This window comes from Selaginella moellendorffii, unplaced genomic scaffold (genome assembly GCF_000143415.4).
Source record: "Selaginella moellendorffii unplaced genomic scaffold, v1.0 SELMOscaffold_52, whole genome shotgun sequence".
Classification (NCBI taxonomy): domain Eukaryota; kingdom Viridiplantae; phylum Streptophyta; class Lycopodiopsida; order Selaginellales; family Selaginellaceae; genus Selaginella; species Selaginella moellendorffii.
Window position 1 is genome coordinate 993,844 of NW_003314313.1, and position 23,976 is coordinate 1,017,819.

At 47.3% G+C, this 23,976-nt stretch overlaps 3 protein-coding genes across 3 annotated transcripts; 2 read left to right on the forward strand and 1 right to left on the reverse strand.

The window, feature by feature from the left end:
• Nucleotides 1–16,921: 16,921 nt before the first annotated feature.
• On the forward strand, nucleotides 16,922–18,690 carry LOC112350630 (pentatricopeptide repeat-containing protein At4g02750-like). The gene is made up of 2 exons (XM_024687124.1): nucleotides 16,922–18,463; nucleotides 18,523–18,690. Exons 1-2 carry the CDS (start codon nucleotides 16,922–16,924, stop codon nucleotides 18,688–18,690), a joined length of 1,710 nt encoding a protein of 569 aa, XP_024542892.1.
• Nucleotides 18,102–21,444, reverse strand: LOC112350660 (pentatricopeptide repeat-containing protein At1g56690, mitochondrial-like). The gene has a single exon (XM_024687236.1). It carries the CDS (start codon nucleotides 21,427–21,429, stop codon nucleotides 18,802–18,804), a length of 2,628 nt encoding a protein of 875 aa, XP_024543004.1. The 5' UTR covers nucleotides 21,430–21,444; the 3' UTR covers nucleotides 18,102–18,801.
• A 46-nt stretch (nucleotides 21,445–21,490) lies between these two features.
• Nucleotides 21,491–22,644, forward strand: LOC112350661 (probable nucleoredoxin 1). The gene is made up of 2 exons (XM_024687238.1): nucleotides 21,491–21,632; nucleotides 21,711–22,644. The coding sequence occupies exons 1-2, from the start codon at nucleotides 21,531–21,533 to the stop codon at nucleotides 22,587–22,589; spliced, it is 981 nt and encodes a 326-aa protein (XP_024543006.1). The 5' UTR covers nucleotides 21,491–21,530; the 3' UTR covers nucleotides 22,590–22,644.
• Nucleotides 22,645–23,976: the final 1,332 nt, after the last annotated feature.

Genomic DNA, 23,976 nt, shown 5'->3' on the forward strand with positions numbered 1-23,976 from the left:
TATCTCATCAATGGCAAAATATGCCATGCTAAAGTTATGGGAAAGGTGTTCCCAGAAGAAAACAACTCTGACATAAAGTTGTGTGTGACCTCTATGGTGTAGTGCTAACGGATGGTTGGCATGAGAAAGAGCGGTGTTGGTCTTGGCAAAGACATAGACACGAAGGGGAAATGTCATAGAGGTAGGCTCGTGGAGCCGATGGTGTGGAGACACCAAATGTGCCAAGGTGTGATACCTTGAGGCTATGTTGGTGGGTTCATGAGAACCCCTTGCCAAAGGAATCCCAATGGAATCGGGAATAGCATAGCCTAAGCTGCAGAGCATGCAGTTGGAGTGTGGTGACCCAGATAATGATGGAGGTGTGAAAGCACCAAGCAATGAGTTGTAGGACTTGACAACTATGAGGCAACTAAGCAAGAGGTGCAAAATAACTGGTTAAACGGGTAGAAGGTAGCTACCCAAGACTTCTTAATAGCATAAGGAAGTTGGATATACCCTTACGGGGGACAAGTTGCTTGTGTTGCGATATAGTAAGTCAATGTCATAAAAGGAAATACTCATTGTCAAGAAAGCCATCATTGGGACATCCGGACACTCTAGAACACCAGAAGGTGGTGTTTGATGTCGCGAGGGCAATGGATAAAGCCCAAGGGACTAAGTCCCTAGCGAACGATGGATAGAAGGTGCTATCCAAATGTCCAAGGTTGCGGAGACAGGAGAGGACTGTCTACCCGGATTGGACAAAGCCAAAAATGGAATTTTGGCAAGGCTAGTGATGGGCATGTAACGGCCCATAAGCAACAATGTAATCCCAGTGTGTGGGATTATAAGGTGAGCATACCCAGATTGAGGAACCACTCCCTAGGCTATTGGGTAGGTCCATCCCTAAGAATACTTGCTAAAGCATGATAGAAAGTGCAAAGCTATCCTCCTGGTCTGGAGGAGAATGACCGAAGGAAAGGTGTGAAGCCAAAAGCAAGTAGTATTGGGATGGAATTGAACCATAGAAATCAAAGGGCATATCCAACAGTGGTTATGAAAGTTGGGAGTGGAGAATCAAGAGGGTGCTCGAGGATGTTGTTGCTAGCAACTGTGATGCCATGGAGAGTCTAAAATATGGAATTGTCCATGTTAGACTATATGGCAACTATAAAGCTTGCGAAAGGGGAGGCCTTAGCAAGCTGAGGGACAGAGTTCCTTCAAGGTTCCCAAAGACGATTCTAGGTAGCGTAGTACCTAGAAAGGCCAAGTGTAAATGGTTCATGGAACGCGCGAAATCAGAGTGGCGCAGCAGAAGCGTGGTCTTGAAGCTTGCCATGAGGCAAGGCTATCAAGGTTAGGGAAGTAGTTCCCGAGTGTTCAAAGAGAGGGCTTTGAACGAAAGTCGATGGTCAAGGACTTTCACGCTTATGCAGGAACCATGTTACAATGGTCGGAGGACTTGCCAAGTGAGATTGGCACGTCGGGGGAACAAAGACCCTAGTTGAAGGTGATAACTTCAAAAAGGGTGGGCCATGGGGCCGAGCATGGAGGAGTCCATGCATGATCACAGACATGTCAAGTGAGAGGACTTGGCAGTGTGGAGGAACTAGGTTCCTAAGCTGTGATCTGTAGCGCGCTTTAAAAATAGGTTGGTGCACCGGCGTGGGGAGTCACGCCAGGCATCTAGTGTGATGCCGTCCGTAGATGCATATACGGAGGTTGGGTTCGAGTCCCGACCCTCTAGTGCTTGGGTTCGAGTCCCAAATCACTAGGGCGTGGTGATGGTTTGGAATATGAGGACACTCATATTTCGGTGGTCATGGACTCTCAGTGGGGAGACTGGTTTGGGCACACCGCCAAGCGAGGGATGCCTCGGAGTCGTGATGCACGGTTAGATTGCTTAGTGTGAAAGCTCAGCATATCTAACTTGAACACTTTGGTGCAAGTGGCACCGAGGTCGTGGTGAGTGAGATGGGGACACCTAATCTCAGTTGCTATGAACCCTTGGCCGTAAGGGCTAGCTTGGGTGCACCGCCAAGTGTGGGGGATGCCCCCGGGGTTATAGTCAACAACTTGGAGGTCTAGAAGACCAAGTACCTCTTGGCAACTCTGTTAAGGTGCCAAGGTGAGATCACTAGGTGATCTTATGGCCAGAAAAGGACAAGGTCCTTGGTTGGCTAAGGAATGAAGTTCCTGGTTCAAAATGTTGAAATTGAACTGTTTAAGGTGGTGTGGCTTGGTCGTGATAACCAAGTGGGAAGAGCACCTAAGGGAAATAAACTATGTCCGTGCGATGGCATAGTGAGTCCGAAGAAAGTAGTCTCTATAAAAGACCCATGGGAGGGTCACGAAGTTGGGCCATGGATAGAGCCCATAGCAGAAGATGCTAAAGAGACGTACTAGGGGTGAACATCCTCCGGACTTGGCAAAGAAGAGTCTTTGCTATGGAACCGAAAGGAAACCTCAAAAATGGAGGTAGCGATCCTATGTTGCTTGGTGCAACAATCCAAGGATAGGAGCAAAAGATGAGTGCCCAAGATAGGGCCGTGGAATCCATTGGAAAGAATCCAAGTGGCAAAGTTAGCCAAGGAACACTAAGGCGGTTGATGCTAACGGATTGCGGAAAAAGAAGTGGAATTCCAAGGATGGATTCCCAAGTGCTCCAATTTGGTGAAGGAAAGGCTCCAAGTGAGGGAGCAACTAAGTAGCCAAAAGATAGGGCCGTGGACAGCCCTAGCACAAATAATGATAAATGGAACGTAATGCCAATGGTGGCACAAAAATAGAAAAGAGGATGAGGGTGCCCTCGAGTAGAGAACTTCCTAGGAGGGGAAGTGGAGTTGCACAAAATGTGCAAGGCAAGGTGTCAGAGACACCTAGAAAATTGACTTCGAGAAGTCAAAAGTAAACGTTCCAAAGTGCAAAGGTAGATCAATGGAATCTGTGACTACTCAAGAATGAGTAGTGGAATTGAGTTAGAGAGGGTGCCTCTAACGGGTTTAGCGAGAACTAAACCAATAAACGGAAAGAACCACCCCAAGTGGTCCAACCAGTTTCTAAGTTGGAGAGACTATCTTCCTTAGAGGATGGACAAGGCATGGTGAGCCTTCGGGGTAAAACCATAGACAAATATTGGCCGGGTGCCAAGGATGGGAATGGTAATACCTGCGAGTGTTACTTTATAAAAGGGTTTACCGTTCGATGAGGACATCGAACTTCGTCTATGGGTGGTGGAGTTGTGAGACACAAAATCCCTAGGCCCCAAAGTGGAGCCGGAAGGGCGCCACATGGTAGTGGCCGAAGCGAGAGCCAAACGAGCGTAACACGTTTGGACCAAAAGCTCCGACTTGAAAAGTCAAGAGCGGGAGTGGAACTCCCAACGAAGTGCTCAAGGAACGAGCACGAAGCGAGCAAAAGGCGAGGCTCCAAAAAGGGACCCAAAAGGACCAACACATGACACGTGGGAGTGTCCGAGATGGACTCGAGTTGGAGTCCGAAGTGGAGTCCGAGATGGACCCGAGTTGGAGTCCGAAATGGAGTCCGAGATGGACCCGAGATGGAGTCCGAGATGGAGTCCGAAGTGGAGTCCGAGGTGGACCCGAGATGGACCCGAGTTGGAGTCCGAAGTGGAGTCCGAGATGGACCTGAGATGGAGTCCGAGATGGAGTCCGAAGTGGAGTCCGAGGTGGACCCGAGATGGACCCGAGTTGGAGTCCGAAGTGGAGTCCGAGATGGACCCGAGATGGAGTCCGAGATGGAGTCCGAGATGGAGTCCGAGGTGGACCCGAGATGGACCCGAGTTGGAGTCCAAAGTGGAGTCCGAGATGGACCCGAGATGGAGTCCGAGATGGAGTCCGAGATGGAGTCCGAGGTGGACCCGAGATGGACCCGAAATGGAGTCCGAGATGGAGTCCGAGATGGACCCGAGATGGACCCGAGATGGAGTCCGAGATGGAGTCCGAGATGGAGTCCGAGATGGAGTCCGAAGTCGAGACCGAGACCGGGACCGAGACCGAGACCGAGACCGAGATCGGGAATGAGACCGAGACCGAGGCCGAGGCCGAGCCCGAGCCCGAGCCCGAGTCCGAGTCCGAATCCGAGTCCGAGTCCGAGTCCGAGTCCGAGTCCGAGTCCGAGTCCGGAGCCTGAGAGGGTGAAAGCCCAAAGCGTTCGTCTCCCAGACCCTGGGGGGTTTGGTGAGCTCCAAAAGTATAGTAAGGGGGAGGACTGCAGTGGAGCCAGTTTGGCCAGGAAAGGCCAGTTTGGCCCAGGAAGGCCGGACCCAGTGTTGGGTGATGAGCTGCCCACTGGGAAGTCCAAGACTAGAGTGAACACGGACCGACAAGCGGGGTAGCTTGGTGAAGTGTTCAAGAGCCGGCTCTAGTTCCCCCGGGAGATCGACTGGCCGATGCTCCCAGTCCAAGTGTGGGTGGCACTACCTACTTGGATACCAAGCGTGGCTCAATGGAACCTCGCTCTAAGCCCATGGCTAGAGCACCTAAAGGCGATAGGTGGGGAGAGTACCCAGGTGGCTCGCGTAAGGCCACGGTGTTCCGAAATGTTGTCCCAAAGGCCCAGACTGTGGAAAGGAAGAGGAGCAGTCCTCTGGGGTAGTGACCAAGGACACAGTCATGTGGTGAGGAAGTCCCAGAGGACCGTGGGACTTAGTGGTCGGGCCTGTGGGCCTCGATCCAGTGGCAGTGTTGGCAAACACGGCCAGGGGCAAAAAGGGACTTGGTAGGAACTGACAAAGGGACTTTGGGGAAGGCAATTCCCCAGGTCTGTGGGCATCCTAAGGATGCTAAGGAGTGGATCTAGGATGACCACTCGTGGACACATGGCCAAGTCTTGGAGAGACGAGGTGGTGATGCAAGTGGTGTTGAACCACTAGTGCAGCAAAGGTGAATGGGCATGGCCTTAGCGTAACGGGCCGAGATGTCAGTGGTACCTTTGGGTGTCGGTCTCGGGACCGGACACGTGGAGCACTTGGACCAGGTGCAAGTGTGGAGTGGCATGGATGCCATTCTTGGGGCTAGCAAGTCCCAAGTCCTGAATTGGACTGATGGAGGTTGTGAATGAGACTCCTCGAAGTGGTCAGAGGTGTGGTTAAGTGACTAAAGTAAAATGGAAAATTTAGTCGCTTACACGTAGGCCCACGGTATTCCGAAATGTTGTGCCAATGGTGGAAAGGAGGAGGAGCAATCCTCTAGTGTAGTGACTAAGGATACAGTCACATGGTGAGGAAGTCTTAGAGGACTATGGGACTTAGTGGTCGGGCCTGTGGGCCTTGATCTAGTGGCAGTGTCGGCGAACATGGCCATGGACAGAAAAGGGGTTTGGTATGAACTGATAAAGGGATATTGGGGAAGGCTATTCCCCATGTTTGTAGGCATCCTAAGGATGCTAAGGAGTAGATTTGGGTTGACCACTCGTGGACGGATGGCCCAGTCTTGGAGAGATGGGATTGTGATGCAAGTGGTATTGGGTCTGGCCTTTCCTAGCCAAACTAGCTCCACTGCAGTCCTCCCCCTTACTATACTTTTGGAGCTCACCAAACCCCCCAGGGTCTGGGAGACGAACGCTTTGGGCTTTCACCCTCTCAGACTCGAACTCGGACTCGGAGTCGGAGTCGGACTCGAACTCGGACTCGAACTCAGACTCGGACTCGGGCTCGGGCTCGGTCTCGGTCTCGGTCCCGGTCTCGGTCCCGGTCTCGGTCGCGGTCTCGGTCCCGGTCTCGGTCTCGACCTCAGACTCCATCTTGGGTCCATCTCGGGTCCATCTCGGACTCCATCTCGGACTCCATCTCAGACTCCATCTCGGGTCCATCTCGGACTCCATCTCAAGTCCATCTTGGACTCCATCTCAGACTCCATCTCGGGTCCATCTCGGACTCCATCTCAAGTCCATCTCGGACTCCATCTCAGACTCCATCTCAGGTCCATCTCGGACTCTGCCATGTGTCATGTGTTGGTCCTCTTGTGTCCCTTTTCTAGAGACTCACTTATTGCTTGCTTCGTGCTTGTTCCTTGAGCACTTCGTTGGGAGTTCCACTCCCACTCTCGACCTTTCAAGTCGGAGCTTTTAGTCCAAATGTGTTACGTTCGTTTGGTTTTCGCTTCAGCCACTACCACATGGCACCCTTCACTTTGGGGCCTAGGGATTTTGTGTCTCACAACTCCACCACCCATAGACAAAGTTCGATGTCCTCATCGAATGGCAAGCCCTTTTATAAAGTAACACCCGCATGTATTACCATTTCCATCCTTGGCACCCAGCCAATATTTGTCTATGGTTTGACACCAAAGGCTCACCATGCCTTGTCCATTCTCTAAGGAGTATAGTCTCTCTAACATAGAGACTCACTCGACCACCTGGGGTGGTTTGCTCCCTTTTATTGGTTCAGTTCCCACTAAACCTATTAGAGACACCCTCTCTAACTCAATTCCACTACTCATTTTCGAGTAGTCTCAGATTCCATTGACATAACCTTTGCACTTGGAACTTTTAATTTTGACTTCTCAGAGTCAATTTCCTAGGTGTCTCCAACACCTTATGTTGCACATGGTGCAACTCCACTTCCCTATCCTATGAAGTTTTTTACTTGAGGGTACCATCATCCTCTCTTCGATATTATGCCACCTTTTGCACTAAGTTCTAGTTATCATAATTGGTGCTAGGGTTGCCCACGGCCCTATTATTTGGCTACCTTACCACTCCCCCCTTTGGAGCATCCACTTTCGCCAAATCGGAACAGTTGGGAATCCATCCTTGGGGAAACATTGCCTTTTCCACAATCCGTTAGCACCCAACACGTTAGTGTTTTCAACTTAACTTTGCCATTTGGTTTCTTTCCCATGATTCTCATGGCTCTTTTCTTAGCCATTAGTCTTTTGCTCCTATCTTTGATTGTTTTCTTAGCCACTAGTCTTTTGCTCCTATCCTTGATTGTTGCACCCAGCAACATAGGATCGCTACCTCTATTTTTGAGGTTTCCTTTCGGTTCCATAGCAAACACTTTGCTTTGCCAAGTCTAGAGGGTGTTCACCCCTAGTACGTCTTTTTAACATTTTCTGTTGTGGGCTCTATTCATGGCCCAACTTTTTGAGACCCTCCCTTGATCTTTTATAGAGACTACTTTCCTTGGATTTACTATGCTATAGCATTGACATAGCTCATTTCTTTTAGGTGTTCTTCCCACTTGGTCACCTTGACCAAGCCACACCTTTATCAATAGTTCAAATCAACACTTTGAACTGAGAATCACATTTCTTAACCTAAACAAAGACCTTGTCCTTGTTTAGCCACAAGATCACCTAGTGATCTCATCTTGACCCCTTAATAGGTCTATCAATAGGAACTAAGTCTTCCAGACCCTTCTAAGTTGTTGACTATGACCCCGGGGGCATCCCCCACACTTGGCGGTGCACCCAAGCCAGCCCTTCCAGCCAAGGATCCATAGCAATTGAGATTTAGGTGTCCCCATCTCATTCACCACATCCTTAGTGCCCTTTGCACCAAAGTGTTCAAGTTAGATATACCGAGCTTTCACTCTAAGCAATCTAACCGTGCATCACGACTCCGGGGCATCCCCTGTTTGGCGGTGTGCCCAAGCCAATCTCCTCATTGAGAGTCCATGACCACCGAAATATGAGTGTCCTCATATTCCAAACCATCACTACACCCTAGTGATTTGGGACTCGAACCCAAGCACTAGAGGGTTGGGACTCGAACCCAACCTCCGTATATGCATCTACAGACGGCATCACCCTAGATGCCTGACGTGACTCCCCACACCGGTGCACCAACTTATACTTGAAGTGCGCTATAGATCACAACTTAGGAACCTAGTTCCCCCGCACTGCCAAGTCCTCTCACTTAACAAGTCTGTGATCATACATGGACTCTTCCATGCTCGGCCCCATGGGCCACCCCTTTTGAAGTTAGCACCTTCAACTAGGGGATTTGTCCCCCTGACTTGCCAATCTCACTTAGCAAGTCATCTGGCCACCGTAACATGGTTCATGCATAAGCGTGAAAGTCCTTAACCATTGACTTTTGTTCAAAGCCCTCTCTTTGAACACTCGGGAACTACTTCCCCAACCTTGATAGCCTCGCCTCATGGCCAGCTTCAAGACCACGCTTCTACTGTGCCACTCTGATTTTGCGCACTCTAGGAACCATTTACACTTGGCCTTTCTAGGTACTAAACTACCTAGAATCGTCTTTAGGAACTTGAAGGGATTCTATCCCTTAGCTTGCTAAGGCCTCTCCTTTTGCAAGCTTTCCAATTGCTATATAGTCTAGCATGGACAATTCCATGCTTTAGACTCTTCATGGCACCATAGTTGCTAGTAACAATACACTCGAGCGCCCACTTGATTCTCCACTCCCAACTGACATAACTACCCTTGGTTATGCTCTTTGATTCCTATGGTTTGGTTCTATCCCTTTACTACTTACTTTTGGCCTCACACATTTCCTTCAGTTATTCGCCTTCAAACTAGAAGGGTAGCTTTGCACTTTCTACCATACCTTAGCAAGTATTCTTAGGGATGAACTTACCCGACAGCTTAGGGAGTGGTTCCTCAATCTAGGTATGCTCACTTTATAATCCCACACACCAGGATTAACGTTGCTACATATGAGCCTTTATATGCCCATCACTAGCCCTGCCAAAATTCCATTTTTGCTTTTATCTGATTCGGATAGACAGACTCTTTCCATCTTTGCAACCTTGGACATTTGGATAGCACCTTCTATCCATCACTCAATAGGGACTTAATCCCTTGGGCATTATCTATTGCCTTTGCGACATCAAACACCACCTCCAGGTGTTCTAAAGTGTTTGGGTGTCTCAATGATGGCCTCTTTGACAATGAGCATTCCCCTTTTCAACATTGACGTATTATATCGCAATATAAGCAATTTATCTCCTATAAGGGTATATCTAACTTCTTTATGCCATTAAGAAATCTTGGGTAGCTACCTTCTACCAGTTTAACAAATTATTTTGCACCTTTTGCTTAGTTGCCTCATAGTTGTCAAGTCTTACAACTCATTGCTTGGTGCTTCCACATCTCCATCATTATCTGGGTCACCACACTCCAACCACATGCCTTCCAGCTTAGGCCATGCCATTACCATTTCCATTGGGATTCCTTTGGAAGGGGTTCTCATGAACCTGCCAACTTGACCTCAAGGCAGCATGCCTTGGCACATTCGGTGTTTTCACACTATCAGCTCCACGAGCCTACCTCTATGATACTTCTTACTTGTGTCTAGGTCTTTGCCAAAGACCAATATGGTTGTCTCTTATGCCAACTATCAGTTAGCACTACACTATAGTGTTCACACACAACTTTATGCCAAAGTTGCTTTCTTTTGGGGAACACTTTTCCCACGATTTTAGTATGGCACATTTTGCCATCGATGAGATACCCTTTGTTCTCATACTTGGATCCTATGATCCCCCCCATCCTTTGTAGGGTACAACACACCTCAGTCTAAATGCTTCCATCAATCCTTTAGGATTATTCTTTGACTCTATTTGAATCATCCAGCTTTTTGGATTTTATCATCCGACGACCCGTGAGGTCCTACCTTTGAGGTGCTAGCTCACTGGAAACAACTTCTTGTATTCAGGTCCTACTCACAAGGACCATCTTTGCAAGTGTTACTTCGACATTTGATTTGTTCTCTTAGGGCAACCTTTTGCCCCTTAGGACCACTTGTCCATGTAATGAGAATACCAACTCATCCTCTGAGTACACCCCCAACTCCTTGGGTTGTTCCAGCATTTATTAGAGGTAGCCCTGGCTACCATTTCAAGGACTTGTGTCCTCTTCTGTATTTGACCTCCCATGGTCATCAATTCCGATCTCAAAGTTATGAGCACCAGCCTCAACTATATGAGGGTAATCTTGTGACTCCTTTATTGTTTTGGAGTTTGCATCTTTCCCGTGATCTCAACTATAGTTGTTTACCACAACTACATTAGCCCATTTTCTGCATCAAACGCTCATCTGAATCACATCCTCAACTCTCTGAGGAAACACTTATACTGTTCCCAAGATCCCAAAGTCATTCCGTTACTAGCCCTTTTCCATCCACCACATCGTGCACAAGTTCACGCATGAACTTGAGTGGAGAGTTATGTCCTCTCGACATGCTACTCCTCGAGGATAAGTCCATATCTAGGACCTTCCAATTTCAATACAAGTGGTGATATACTTAGCCACCAATAAGATTCGGACTAAGGAACAGCTCTGATACCAAGTTGTAAGCAACTAATTTTTCTATTCTACTTTAGTCATTTAACCACACCTCCAACCACTTAGAGGAGTCTCACTCACAACCTCCGTAAGTCTTATTTTGGACTTAGGGACTTGCTAGCCCCAAGAATGGCATCCATGCCACTCAACAATTGCACTTGGTCTAATTGCTCCATGTGTCCGATCCCATGACCAACACCCAAGGTACCACCAACATACCAGTCCGTTATGCTAGGCCATGCCCATTCACTTTGGTCACATCGGTGGTCCAACACCACCTACATTGCAATCCTGTCTCTCCAAGACTGGGCCTTCTGTCCATGGGTGGTCATCCTAGATCCACTCCTTAGCATCCTTAGGATGCCCACAGACATGTTCTCCAACATCCCTTTGTCAGTTCCTGCCAAGTCCCTTCTTCCGTCCATGGCCATGTTCGCCAACATTGCCACTAGATCAAGGCTCGTAGGCCTAGCCACTAAGTTCCATTGTCCTCTAGGACTTCCTCACCATGTGACCGTATCCGTAGTCACTACACTAGAGGACTGCTCCTCCTCCTTTCCCCCATTTGGGACTTCGGGACAACATTTCGGAACACCTGTGGATACTCTCCCCACCTTCTGCCTTTAGGTGCTCTAGCCATGGGCTTAGAGCGAGGTTCCATTGAGCCACACTAGGTATCCAAGTAGGTAGTGCCACCCACACTTGGACTGGGAGCATCGGCCAGTCGATCTCCCGGGGGAACTAGAGCCGGCTCTTGAACACTTCACCAAGCTACCCCGCTTGTCGATCTGTGTTCACTCTAGTCTTGGACTTCCCAATAGGCAACTCATCACCCAACACTGGGTATAGCCTTTCTAGGCCAAACTGGCTCCATTGCTGTCCTCCGCCCTACTATACTTTTGGAGCTCACCAAACCCCCTAGGGTTTGGGAGACGAATGCTTTGGGCTTTCACCCTCTTGGACTCAGACTTGGACTTGGACTCGGCCTCGGCCTCGGTCTTGGTCCCAGTTCCAGTCTCAGTCTTAGTCTCGGTCTCGGTCCCGATCTCAGTCCCAGTCTCGGTCTCCATCTCAGGTCCTTCTCAGACTCCATCTTAGATTCCATCTCGGGTCCATCTTGGACTCCATCTCAGACTCTATCTCGGTCCATCTTGGACTCCATCTCGGACTCCATCTTGGGTCCATCTCGGACTCCATCTCGGGTCCATCTCAGGCTCCATCTCAAACTCCATCTTGGGTCCATTTCGGACTCCATCTTGGGTCCATCTTAGACTCCATCTCGGACTCCATCTTGGGTCCATCTCGGGTCCATCTCGAACTCCATCTCGGACTCCATCACAAACTCCATCTCGGGTCTATCTCGGACTCCATCTCAGACTCCATCTCAAGTCCATCTCGGACTCCATCTCGGGTCCATCTTGGACTCTGCCACATGTCATGTGTTGGTCCTCTTGTGTCCCTTTTCTAGAGACTCACTTATTGCTTGCTTCATGCTTGTTCCTTGAGCACTTCGTTGGGAGTTCCACTCCTGCTCTTGACTTTTCAAGTCGAAACTTTTAATCCAAACATGTTAAGCTCGTTTGGTTTTCGCTTCAGCCACTACCACATGGCACCCTTCCGGCTCCACTTTGGGGCCTAGGGATTTTATTGATATTGGTGGTTTCTGTACTCTAATACTAGTTTATCAAATGATAACTTGCTTAGGATACTTTTATGTTCTAATATATTTAGTCACTGATAATTAAGTCTCTATGGTATCATTGTCTATGACTTTGATATTATCCATCTATTGATCTTTGAGTTTGGGCCAATATAGGCAGACTAGCTTCGGCACTTCGTGAAATCTTTAGTCATGGGGTAGCTATTGTTAACTAGTCACATCACTTGCCTCTTTGTTGATGTTCCTTATTCGATTATAAAGGGTGTGACTGTGTAAACAACTCTAACTGCTTATTTACAATAGTCTATCTAAACCTTACTGACAGGTTTGGTTTCTTTGCTCATAAGGGTTAGGGCCTCTGACTTTTCTCTCTATGTCCCTACAAGCAAGGGCGTATCACACTTTTGTAAGTTGGGTGACACCCAGAGCAGCAAGGGTGGCTGACTGTATTGGTCATTTCTTTGTCAGTGACAGCCAAAAGGTAGCGCATCCGTGTTAGACAAAGAGGTTACCCTAACTCATTTAAGTTGGTGCATTTATCACATAGTGTGATCACTGTGAACTTTTTCTAAAGTTGTTTCCTTGCCAATGGTCTAGACTGGAGTATGCATCGACGAGGATGTCAATTTTCTCTAAAGGGGGGAGAGTGTTATGAATATGACTTTGGGTATCGAAAGTTACTTGTTAGTTGTCCTTTCAGATATTCTTTCCTTACTACCACAATGGAAGGAGGTCGGTATTGCTGGGACCCTTTATCAATCCCTCTTGTTAAAGTGTTAGTAAGTTGGACTTTGCATCTATACTTGGCTGGATGAGCATAAGGACAAATTCCTAAATGTCTATTTAGCCAAGTATATTTGGCCCGACTTGTTAGTTCTCTTTTGCTTTGTCTTGCACTGGCTTGACAAAAAACTTTGCGTATTGAAACTAGTCCCTCAATATCACTGGATGATAGTTTACCGTGTCTGCTAAACACCCTCACTATCATGCCCTTTGTGTTAGTCTCATTTTAGTCCCAAATGCTATTTATGGAAAGTGTCTAGATTTGTTTATCTATGAAATGTAGAGATTGTCCTAAACACAATGGTGTTCATCCCGTGTCCAAATCCGCAATCTAAGGACATTCCATATTTAATAAGTTTGGAGTTTGTCCCAGAGACTAACTCTTGGTACTAAGGGAGGCTTGGGGTCCAAAGCGTGTGTTCCTAACTAGGGGGGGGAGGGGCGGCCATGGGGGGTTCCAAATGTATAGTAGGGTTAGTGGGTAGGTCAGGCATAGTTGACCAATCTAAAGCATAATTTAGCTCCCGTTTACATGCATATCTTTGTTCTGCATCTGCTTGGGTCTAAGCTCAAGTTCCATTCCATACTAGCTGGTGGAGTACTCATATCTTTACATTAGGGCACCAATATACTAAAATAGTGCCAAACTCCATTTGGCTTTGTTTTGCGTGCTGGTCTTGGCATTGGGATGTTAGATACTCTAGGATTGTTTCAAATTGCTCTGCACTCCTGTTCTTTCACTCCCTAGGCTGTACACTTGGGAGTCATTTTGTGCTCCAGTGCCATTGCTTCTTGGCTCCATGCTTGGGAGTTTTGTACTGTTCCTTTGTTCAATGGCACAAGGCCCTATAACTTAGGTTCTACACCACTGTCCTTTGGACACATAGTATGTGACACATGGCACATAAAGGGTTTAGGTTCTACTTCGTGATTATCTTATGGTAAATCATTATAGGATAAAAGGTAAAAACCACATGCACTACATTTGACATGATATTCAATGGACTGATCCTTTAGAAATTATGCATATGTAGTACTTGAAACAGTTCGTACAAAAGGATCATGAATAACTAGTACCACCTACAGATCCACCAATATGCTATAATTTATAGCACAGCAATTAAATATACTTGAAGTTCTTGAGATGTCTCTTGGTAGTGGTGGAAGCATATTGGTGGATTGGTACTAGTTAAAGCTAGTAAATAGCTTTAGCTTTATTAAGCTAATAAAAATAAGAATTATTCTATTAATATGAATTATTATTTATTAGCTTTAGTAATAAGCTGGTTAAGCTAGTAAGCTTTAGCTTTATTATTTATCAGCAAATGCAAATGCCACTATTGTGGGAATGGCAAGGGGAAGCATGATGGTTATAAGTATCTCCTCTGCAAGGAACAATTAAAGGAGGGTTAAGTGGTGCTTGTGATGTGGTGGACATTAGCTTGAGCAAACTCTAAAAGAAGTTAGAGGTTAAAGTTTATAAAATATAAATATGCTATAATTTATAACACAGCAATTAAAACCTTAACACTTGTTAATTGATATGAATAGAAAAGTACTAATAACATTTGCTTTGCTCTTGCCACATGTTTGCCACATCAAAACAAATTTAAAATGCACTACATCTAAATAAAATACTATTTAAACATGTTTGATGAGGTTTATTATATAGGAGAACTATTGACATTAATCAATTATAATACAAATATAAAACATTTTAGTTGCTTAAGCAAACCTGTAGAGGGATAGTGGATATACCTAGAATATGCTTGGTATACTACCATTTAATGGTTGAAAATAATTCAGATTAATCTCGTGTTTATAAATATAAACATGTTTATATTTTAATCTTTCTTAAGAACCTTTAAGTAAATTCAATATAACTAAAGCTAATAAATAATAATTCTTATTTTTAGTAGAAATTAAAACCTTAATACTTGTTAATTGATATGAATAGTGAAGTACTAATAAAATTTAATGATAAAAATGTGTGAAGTGCTAATAAAAATGTAAAACGTATCTAAAATATTAAGAAAATGTTAGTATTCAATTATATTGCATAAGAAAATCTATAAGAGAAGCTAAAGTCTAATCAAGAACCAGACTAGGGTGGTAGTGGTGGATGCATGAGTATATCAATAATTTGATGGTAGAATCTTCAAGTATATTCTAGGTATGTTCAATTGCTGTGTTATAAATTATAGCATATTTATATGTTATAAACTTTAACCTCTAACTTCTGTCCACCACATCACAAGTACCACTTAACCCTCCTTTAATTGTTCCTTGCAGAGGAGATACTTATAACCATCATGCTTCCCCTTGCCATGCCCACAATAGTGGCATTTGCATTTGCTGCAAATATCATTGCATAACTAAGGAAGAACTTGTTTCAAAACTGGTTGGATGGGCCATTGTTCCACTAATAATGTTGCTGCACTGGTGTTCTATAATTTCTGAGCCATTGAAGGCATATGTCCAAGCAATAATTGGCAAAATATCCATCATATTTCTGATGTCACTAACAAACAAGTGTGTCTCCTTCGAAGGTGATGCATGGTTTCTACCTTTTGACATTGAACATGCATAGATCAGAGAAAAAGTGCAAAAGGACAATGAATATTGTACATTGTGGCCTAGCCTAGTGCATACTTTGTGGCTCATTTTGCCTCATGAATGTATAATTCTTCACAATGTCAAATGCTGTGAGCATAGAACCAACAGATAAATTGCTCTTTAATTGCTTAAATTGGTTGTCTTACCATCTCGCAATATGAGCATATGGCACATAACTGTAAGCTGTTTCCAGAAAGTATTGACCAATTTGGTCCTAGTAGTCTTTCTAGTTTCTAGAACCATACAAGATAGATTGTGCTATGTAGATCTACTATGTAACATCTTGACTGTCTATGAGCGACTGATCAATAGGACAGATGGAGCAAGGTTGGTGAAGACATGTTGCAAAACAATTCAAAAGTTGTTGGTTCAATAGAATGGATATTCCATCATAAAAACTAAGGATAACATGAAAAGAGTGTTTCCAAGTTTCAATTATACATTCCTGAGGAAAAGGAAAATTAAGTTTTATAATTATAATTTGCCCCCTACCCCCATTGTCCCTGACAAGTATTTGCAAGACTGCCCTCTTCACAGCTCATTGATCATTACTTCAATCCAGACTTTGAAGGCAATGCATGACATTCCTAAGTGCCACATCAGTGGAATTTGCTCGAAGTCCATGATAATGTCTTGCTTCACTTTTATAGAATAATGCTTTGTGTCTGGTTGTGGGGAATGTGGGCATTAGAAGGAAGCAGATAGTGGCCCTAATTTCCCTTCTTGCCTTACTTCACCAATCCCACCTGCATTTCTTCAGGATGCCTCCACTTGGGAAAAACTATCTATACAGCTATGCCTCATAGAAAAGATATATGCCGTCTTTTCATTTGTTGCATGTGTTTCAAACCAAGTTATGCACAAGGACTGGAGCAGAGCCCATTCTTGCACTCGATCAAAAGAGACCCAAGAGCAGAAGCTAGCTGCTCCGCTTGGTCCATGAGTTGGTTCCGGAATCATAGATCCAGGTGGCTAAGCCTTTCTGCTGCCACCTAAACAAGACAAGCTTGAAGCAGCCAGGGACGCATGGATCATGAGCCACTACATACTAGATGCAAGCTAAGTATTTATTCTGGATGGGAGCATGGACTTGGGTGTAGTGCCCTGCAGGAGCTGTAGAAGCATAAGATCGGCCCATGGTGAGGGAGCACAGCACTCGAGGTTGTAGCTTGGCGGGATGCAGCCACAGCTAGAACTTGATGCTCGTAGCCGATGACTTTTGCAGGATCGCCAACCTGTTCATTTGGAGCCAACGCTCCTACGGAGACAAAAACAAATAATTAGCTTTTATTTAAAAAGGGAATCTTCTTCAAATATCCAGATTGATTCTATATTTGCTTTTTGAGAGCCATTAAATTAGATAACCGTTAAATCTAATACGTCCATTCATAATCTAACGGTTGGCGATGAGAGTAGAGGACTCAAGGTTTGTGTCGCAATGAAGAGAATGCTTTCGGGTCCAAGGTTTACGTAGCGTCCTCGCTGGTGAATCTGGTCGTGGTGAGAAGCTCTGGGTTACTCAGGGCCCCCGACACCTTGCTTGCAAGGGTATGAGCAATAGCAATACGTCAACACCCACAACTTGTTGAAAGTCAAAAAAAGTCAAATGGAGTTCAGAACAAAAGGAGGAGAAAGCGTACGCGAACCAGATTCTACTTTGATGGTAGCTTATGCAATGTCCATCACGGAATCTCCTCCAATTCCTTCGACTCTCCCGTTTCTCAAGAACAAAGCTTTCTATGCCCAACAGATCCGGTCTTCTGCAGCATCCAAGGATCCAAGCCAGGCCAAGAGACTCCACGAGGAAATCCTTGGGACTCATCTCTGGGACAATCGCTACATCAGCAATCTCCTCATCGAGATGTATGGAAAGTGTGGAAGCGTGGACAGAGCACTTGACGTGTTTCATAGGATCCCTCTGCCAAACTCCTTCTCGTGGAACATCATGATAGCCGCATACATCCAGAACGGGCAGCTCCAAGAAGCTGAGAAGATGTTTGCAAGAATGCCGGTTAAGAACGTTGTCTCGTGGAATGCGATGGTAACGGCATATGCTCATTTTGGGCAGATGGAGCAAGCGGTTGAAACTTTTGAAAGCATGCCCGAGAAGGACACAACGTCCTACAACGCAATGCTTACGGCATTAACAGAGAGAGGCGAAATGAGAAAAGTGGAAGAGTTCTTTGAGAAAATCCCACACAAAGATCCGGTGTCTTGGAGTATAATTGTTACTGCTTATGCCCAAGCTGGGCATATGGGAAAAGCTCTGGAGTTTCTTGAGAGAATGCCGGGGGTGTGTGTCTTCGCCTGGAACGCTCTCCTGTCGGGCTACACAATCCATGGAAGGATTGACGATGCGAAAAAATTGTTTGAGAGAATGCCACAGCGCGACTCTGTGTCATGGAACACTCTCATGTCGGCATACGCTCAGCTTGGTCGATTTGCCGAGGCCAAGTCTCTGTTTGATCGGACTCCACAGCGCAACCTCGTCTCGTGGAACATTATGATCAATGCGTATGCAGTGAATCGCCAGCCTCACGAAGCACACCGCGTTCTGGATCGAATGCCGAGAAAAGACTCTACCTCGTGGAACGCAGTGATGGGAGCCTATGCACAGAATGGCCTCCCGGAAGAAGCCAAGCTCATATTTGATAGAATGCCGTCCAAAAACTCCATCTCCTGGACGATCATGGTGGTGGCCTACGCGAAATCCGGCAACGTAGAACTCGCGAGGAGTTTCTTCGACAAAATCTCTCACCGAAACTTGGTCTGCTGGAACACGATGATCACGGCATACTCCCAGCACGGACAAGCCCGGCAAGCCTTCACTCTACTGGGATCCATGGATTTGGATGGCACCAAACCCGACAATATCACTCTTGTCGCAGTCTTGGACGCCTGTGCCAGTTCCAACGCGTTGTCGGACGGTCGGATGGTCCACGACATGGCGGCAAGCGACAACGGTCTGCTAGATCCTGTCGTGGAGAGCGCGCTCATCAACATGTACTCCCGCTGTGGCTGCCTGGGAGAAGCCCGACAGGTGTTTGAGAGCTCGGTGGATCGAGACGTGGTGGTGTGGACAACAATGGTGACGGCCTATGCGCAAAGCGGGCATACCAAGGAGACGATCGAGCTCTTCCTGGCGATGGTGTGTGACGGCCTTCCACCGGACCCGATAACATTCACTGCGGTCTTGTCGGCGTGTAGCCATGCCGGAAAACTCGATGTAGCATTGGAGTTCTTCGTGACAATGGTTGGAGATTTCGGTACCTCGGCTCAGAGGGATCACTACAGCATCATGGTCGATCTGCTGGGACGATCCGGGAGGACGGCAGAGGCGCGAGAGCTCATGGATTCTATGCCATGCGAGCCTGATGATATTGCATGGACGACGCTTCTCGGGGCGTGTAAGACGCACGGAGACGCGAACCGAGGAGCCGGAGTGGTGGAGCGTCTGTATCGCAAGAGGCCGGATGTGTCGTCAACTTACACTCTCGCGTCTGGATTGGTGAGAGGAGGAGTAGCTCCGATCGATCGATGATCGTGGTGTTTGAAGAGATTCGCGAGCATCACGTATGGAGCTGAGTCTGTGGGACTCAATCCCGCCGCTCGCTGAGCAGCTCGCAAGCCGAGGTCGCGATTTTCGCTGCCACCGTCAAGCCGGCATGCGCTCAGCACGCTCGTCCAGGCGGCAGCGTCTGGCTCAAAAGGCATGGATCTTATGAGCTCTTCGACGTCGCGAAGTTTTCCAGCTCGAGCGAGGACGTCGATGATGCAGCTATACATCTCCAGAGTGGGAGTGATGGAGTAATTGTGGAGCATCGCTCCAAACAGTGCGAGGCCATCGTCAAGCATCCCACCGTGAGCGCATGCCGAGACGGTGGCCTTGAAAGTCACCTGGTCTGGAGAGTTTCCTTGGAGCTCCATGGCCTGGAGATACTCCATGGCGAGATCGAGCTGCCCGTTATCAGCGTGAGCCGCGACTACGGCAGTGTAGAGAACGGTGTCTCGGGCTTCCATCCCCTGGAAGATATTCATTGCTTCGTCCAGCCCTCCACACTTCCCATAGAAGCTCACGAGCGAGCTTCCGAGCTCTGGGGAGCGGCTGATGCTGGTGAGCGAGATCTCACTGTGGATCAATCGCCCGTCGTCCAGAGCTCCCAAACCAGCGCAGGCATCGACGGCGGCAGCGTAAGTCAGCTCGTCGATCGCCACCGATTCCTCGCCCCTCATTCTCCGAAAGAGCTCCACGGCCAGTCTCATATGCCCGTTACGGGCATACGCTCCAACCATAGCGTTCCAGGTGAGAGTGTTTCGATCGGTCATGCTATCAAAGACTCTTCTCGCTTCTTCGACGCTGCCCACTTGTCCATAGCCGGTGATCATCGCATTGCACGCTGCTGGAGAGTGCCGTGGCATTCTCTCAAATACATCCCTTGCTTTGTCGAGATGACCATTCGCGGCATAGGCTCCAAGCATCGCATTCCAGGCCGCGAGATCTTTCTCAGGCATGGCATCAAAAGTCCGTCTAGCACTAGCAAGATCGCGTAGCTCACCGTACATGGTGATCATAGTTGTCCACGAAACCACGTCCCGGAGAGGCATTTTAGAAAAGAGACTTTCAGCTTGCAAAACATGCCCACTCTGGGCATATGCAGAAATGATCGAGTTCCACGATGCTGTATCCCGCATTGGCATTCTATCAAACAGCCCTCTCGCCTCGTCGACGAATCCAGCCTGAGAGAGCGCCGCTATAAGGCAATTCCACGAGATTGGATCGCGCTCCGGCATCTCCAGAAAGAGATCTATCGCCTCGTCCAGAAGCCCGTTCCCGGCAAATCCCGCAACCATGGCATTCCAAGACACGAGATTCCTCTGCGGCATCTTCACGAACACCTCCCTCGCCTCCTCCACGAAGCCTCGCTCGCAAAATCCCACCAAGAGCGCCGTCCACGACACGGAGTCGTGCTCCGGCATCGCCTCTTCGACCGTGCGCCTCGCCACGTCTAAGCTTCCGTGCTGCGAATATCCCACAACCATTGAGTTGTACGACACGAGATCCCTCTCTTGCATTGCGGAGGAGAAGAGCTTCTCAGCCTCGTCCAAGCTTTGGTTGTGTACGTACGCCGCAAGCATCGAGTTCCACGAGACGATGTCCGGCTCTGGGATGCCGTCGAAGATCAGCTTGGCATCCGCGAGATGCCCTGGCCTATGGGTGTACGCTGCGATCATCGCGTTCCAGGTGACGTTGTTCGTCCCGGGCATCTTTTCCAGGAGCGACAGTGCCTCGTCCACAAGGCCGTGGTGGGCGATTGTGCTGAGGAGCGTGTTAAACGAGATGAGATCCTTCTGGGGCATTTGCTCAAACACAGTTCTCGCCTGGGAGATCTGGTTGCTCTGCGAGAACGCGCAAAGTAGAGTGTTCCACGAGACGAGATTGTGCTGTGGCATCCGATTGAAAGCTTCTGCGACGCTGGAGGTTTTTCCGGCTTGGCAGTAGGCACTCAAGAGAGTGTTCCACGACACAATGTCTCGCTCCTTCATCGCTTGAAACAACGTTTCCACGCCATGAAAATGCCCCAGCCGGGCATTTGCCGCAAGCATGATATTCCAAGTTACTGTGTCCTGCTGTGGCATTTTTTCAAACAAACTCATGGCCTCTTTCTCATGCCCAGCTTGTGTATAGGCTGATATCATTGAGTTCCATGAGACCACCACTCTTGGTTCCGGCATCAAATCAAAAAGTTGACGTGCTTCTTCAAGATGCCCTTTTTGGGCATGTGCGGTGATCATGGTGTTCCACGAGACTGAGTTTCTTACGGGCATCTTGTCAAAAATCTTCTTTGCCTGCTCGAGGCGATTGTTAAGGACAAAAACAGATAACATGATGTTCCAGCTGAAAACATTCGGCTGGATTGTGTGCTCGAACACCTTTTGTGCATCTGTCACGCTCCCGCATTTGCCATACATGTCTATGAGGAGGTTTGAAAGGTAGAGCTTGCCGCTGTGCTCGCCAGCAGCGATGGATTCGTGTATTTGCCTTCCCTCGAAGAGATTCCTCTTTTTCCCGCATTGCCGTAGCAAATCGGCATACTCGGACACTGAACAAGACATCGGAAAAGTGTGATCTTGTCGACGCCAGGAATTCGTGAGATTCTTCTTATTACGTTACAGCTACTCCCTCTCTCTCGATCCGGCTATAAGACCTCCGGGAAATGCCACAGCCTTGGTGGCAAATGGCTCGTCAGGAAATGTCTCTCGTATCCTTCCTCCGCAGCAATGGAATCACTCACGTCCTCCGGAACGACGAATCACAGGTAAAAGCCTCCTATACTTTAGAACGGGGACAAACGTATGATACTGTATCTTCTTCTTTGTGACCTTCACTTGGAAAGGTGGAGACTAAGGTGCTCGAAGGAAAGATCGTTGGCTTGCTCTTCTCGGTGGAATCAAACAAGTCATGCAGCAACTTCGTCAACAAGCTGCTGGGTATCTACGATGAAATCCAAAAGATTTCCACCGCTGGCGCTGGTGGTGTTGGATTCGAAGTGGTGTTTGTTTCGGGTGACACGGATGAGGCGAGCTTCAAGCAATCCATGAAGAAAATGCCTTGGCTGGCACTACCGTTCGACGTCAAAGGAGCTACGACTGCGAAGCTAGCTCGACGTTTCAAAGTGGAAGTGATGCCAAGCTTGGTCCTTGTTGGTTCCAATGGAACAACATTGCTATCGAGGTATGGTTACAGCTTGGTCACCAGGTTTGGGTCGAAGGCTTTTCCTTTCACGCAAGAACACATCCGAGACCTGGAAAAAGTGGAGGATCAAAACGCCAGCAAGCTTCCCGTGGAACTCAAAGATGGAGCGCACGAGCATGTCTTGCTGCTGGTGAAAGACCCCTATGACAACGCAATGTTTACTTGTGACAAATGCCAGGAGGATGGGTGTGGATGGTGCTACCATTGCAAGGAATGCTCCTACGATCTACACTTGGACTGCATCAAACCAGTCCCCAAAACACCTGTGAAGGAGATCAAGGATGCGAAGGATCAGATCAAGGATAAAAAGGATCAGATCAAGGATGCAATGGATCAGATCAAGGATTCTCCATCCACGCAAATTGAAGGCAAAGCTGGTGCCATGATGGACACTTTCAAGCAAAGAAAAGGATCTACGAGCGTTGCCCTCATTAGTGTCGTTCTGATTCTTCTCACATTGTTATGGGTTCTTGGTTTTCTTGGACGAAAGTTCTTCCTCGAGAAGAAGAATGCTGCATAAAATTCACTATAAAATTCATAACAGATAATTAATTTTAGCACTTCCAATTTCAGTTTAAGATGATTTGCAAATGTTTATCATAAGTGGTAAAAAATGAGATTTTGCTCGCTTTATATTCACATAAAAGCATGGAAAATGCTATGCTATGCTTGTGATATACTCCATGGTGGTATACAAGATCCCATAATAGTTTTCATACTTCAAACATGGAAGGACCCATTTTGTCACTCATTGCAACTGAAGAGCGTGACTATGTCATTAGAAATGACGGATCCAAGGTGAAAGAAATGGATATAATCATCTAAGTAACTCTATTTCCAGGTGAGCATCCAAAGCCTCCAAGGATTCAAGTGCTATGGCTTGGCCTTCGTCGCACACTGGTATCCAACAGCTCGAGCGTTTGTGGACAAGCATCTGATCCCTCTCTACGAGCAAATCCGCGCCAGGCATGGCAAGAGATCGATCGAGATCATCTTTGTCTCGGACGACGTGAACTACATCGAGTTCATGGAGTTCTTCCAGACGATGCCTTGGCTCGCACTGCCATTCCAAGACAGGAGGACGGAATTGATTCTTAGCACCAAGCTAAACGTCCAAAGCATACCTGCGTTTGCAATCTTTGATGGCGATGGCAAGCTCTTGTTTAGAGAAGGCCGAAGCGTGATACTGCGCCATGGATCGCGAGCTTATCCCTTCACTCCACACCACGTCTCCAAGCTTGACGTGATCCAGCGAAAGCGAGCCTCCAAACTTCCAGCGGACGTGAAGCATCCACAGCACGAGCATACGCTCGATCTCGTCCGCGACTGGTATGACAACTTTGGGATGTTCGTTTGTGACGCTTGCTTGGACGAAGGAAACGGCTGGTTCTACCACTGCGAGAGGTGCTCCTGGGATTTGCATCCTGCCTGTGCAAATCCAAAGTTTGATCTACAGAAGAGCGGCAGTACTGATTTTCGATGCTACTGCTATAGAGCAAACATCTTCAAGAAAATGCTAAAGTTACAGCCAAAGGAGACGTTGACGTAGTTCTCGTCTCTCTATAGGGATTTGGGAATTTTCTGTAAACAGCAACTATCTCCTTCTGTTCGTGTGACACTAGTCTTTTGTATCTTTATGACCAAATGAGCAGTGCTTCTTGAGCTAAAGCAATGCATGGATTTGCATTTAGTAACTATACGAAGCCCTCCAGGAGTGATGCCAAATTTTTAGAAATCTCTTAGAGAGAACTTCACGAGACTGGAGTTCCATTACTAACTCCAATGTACCTGACTCTTTTGAGTCGCAAATCGAAAAGAATTTGTACTTCCAAGCCGTCTACAGCGTCAGACAGTGCAAGACGCTGTAGACGGGCAAGGAACTGCTTTCACACTAGAAACTCTCATTC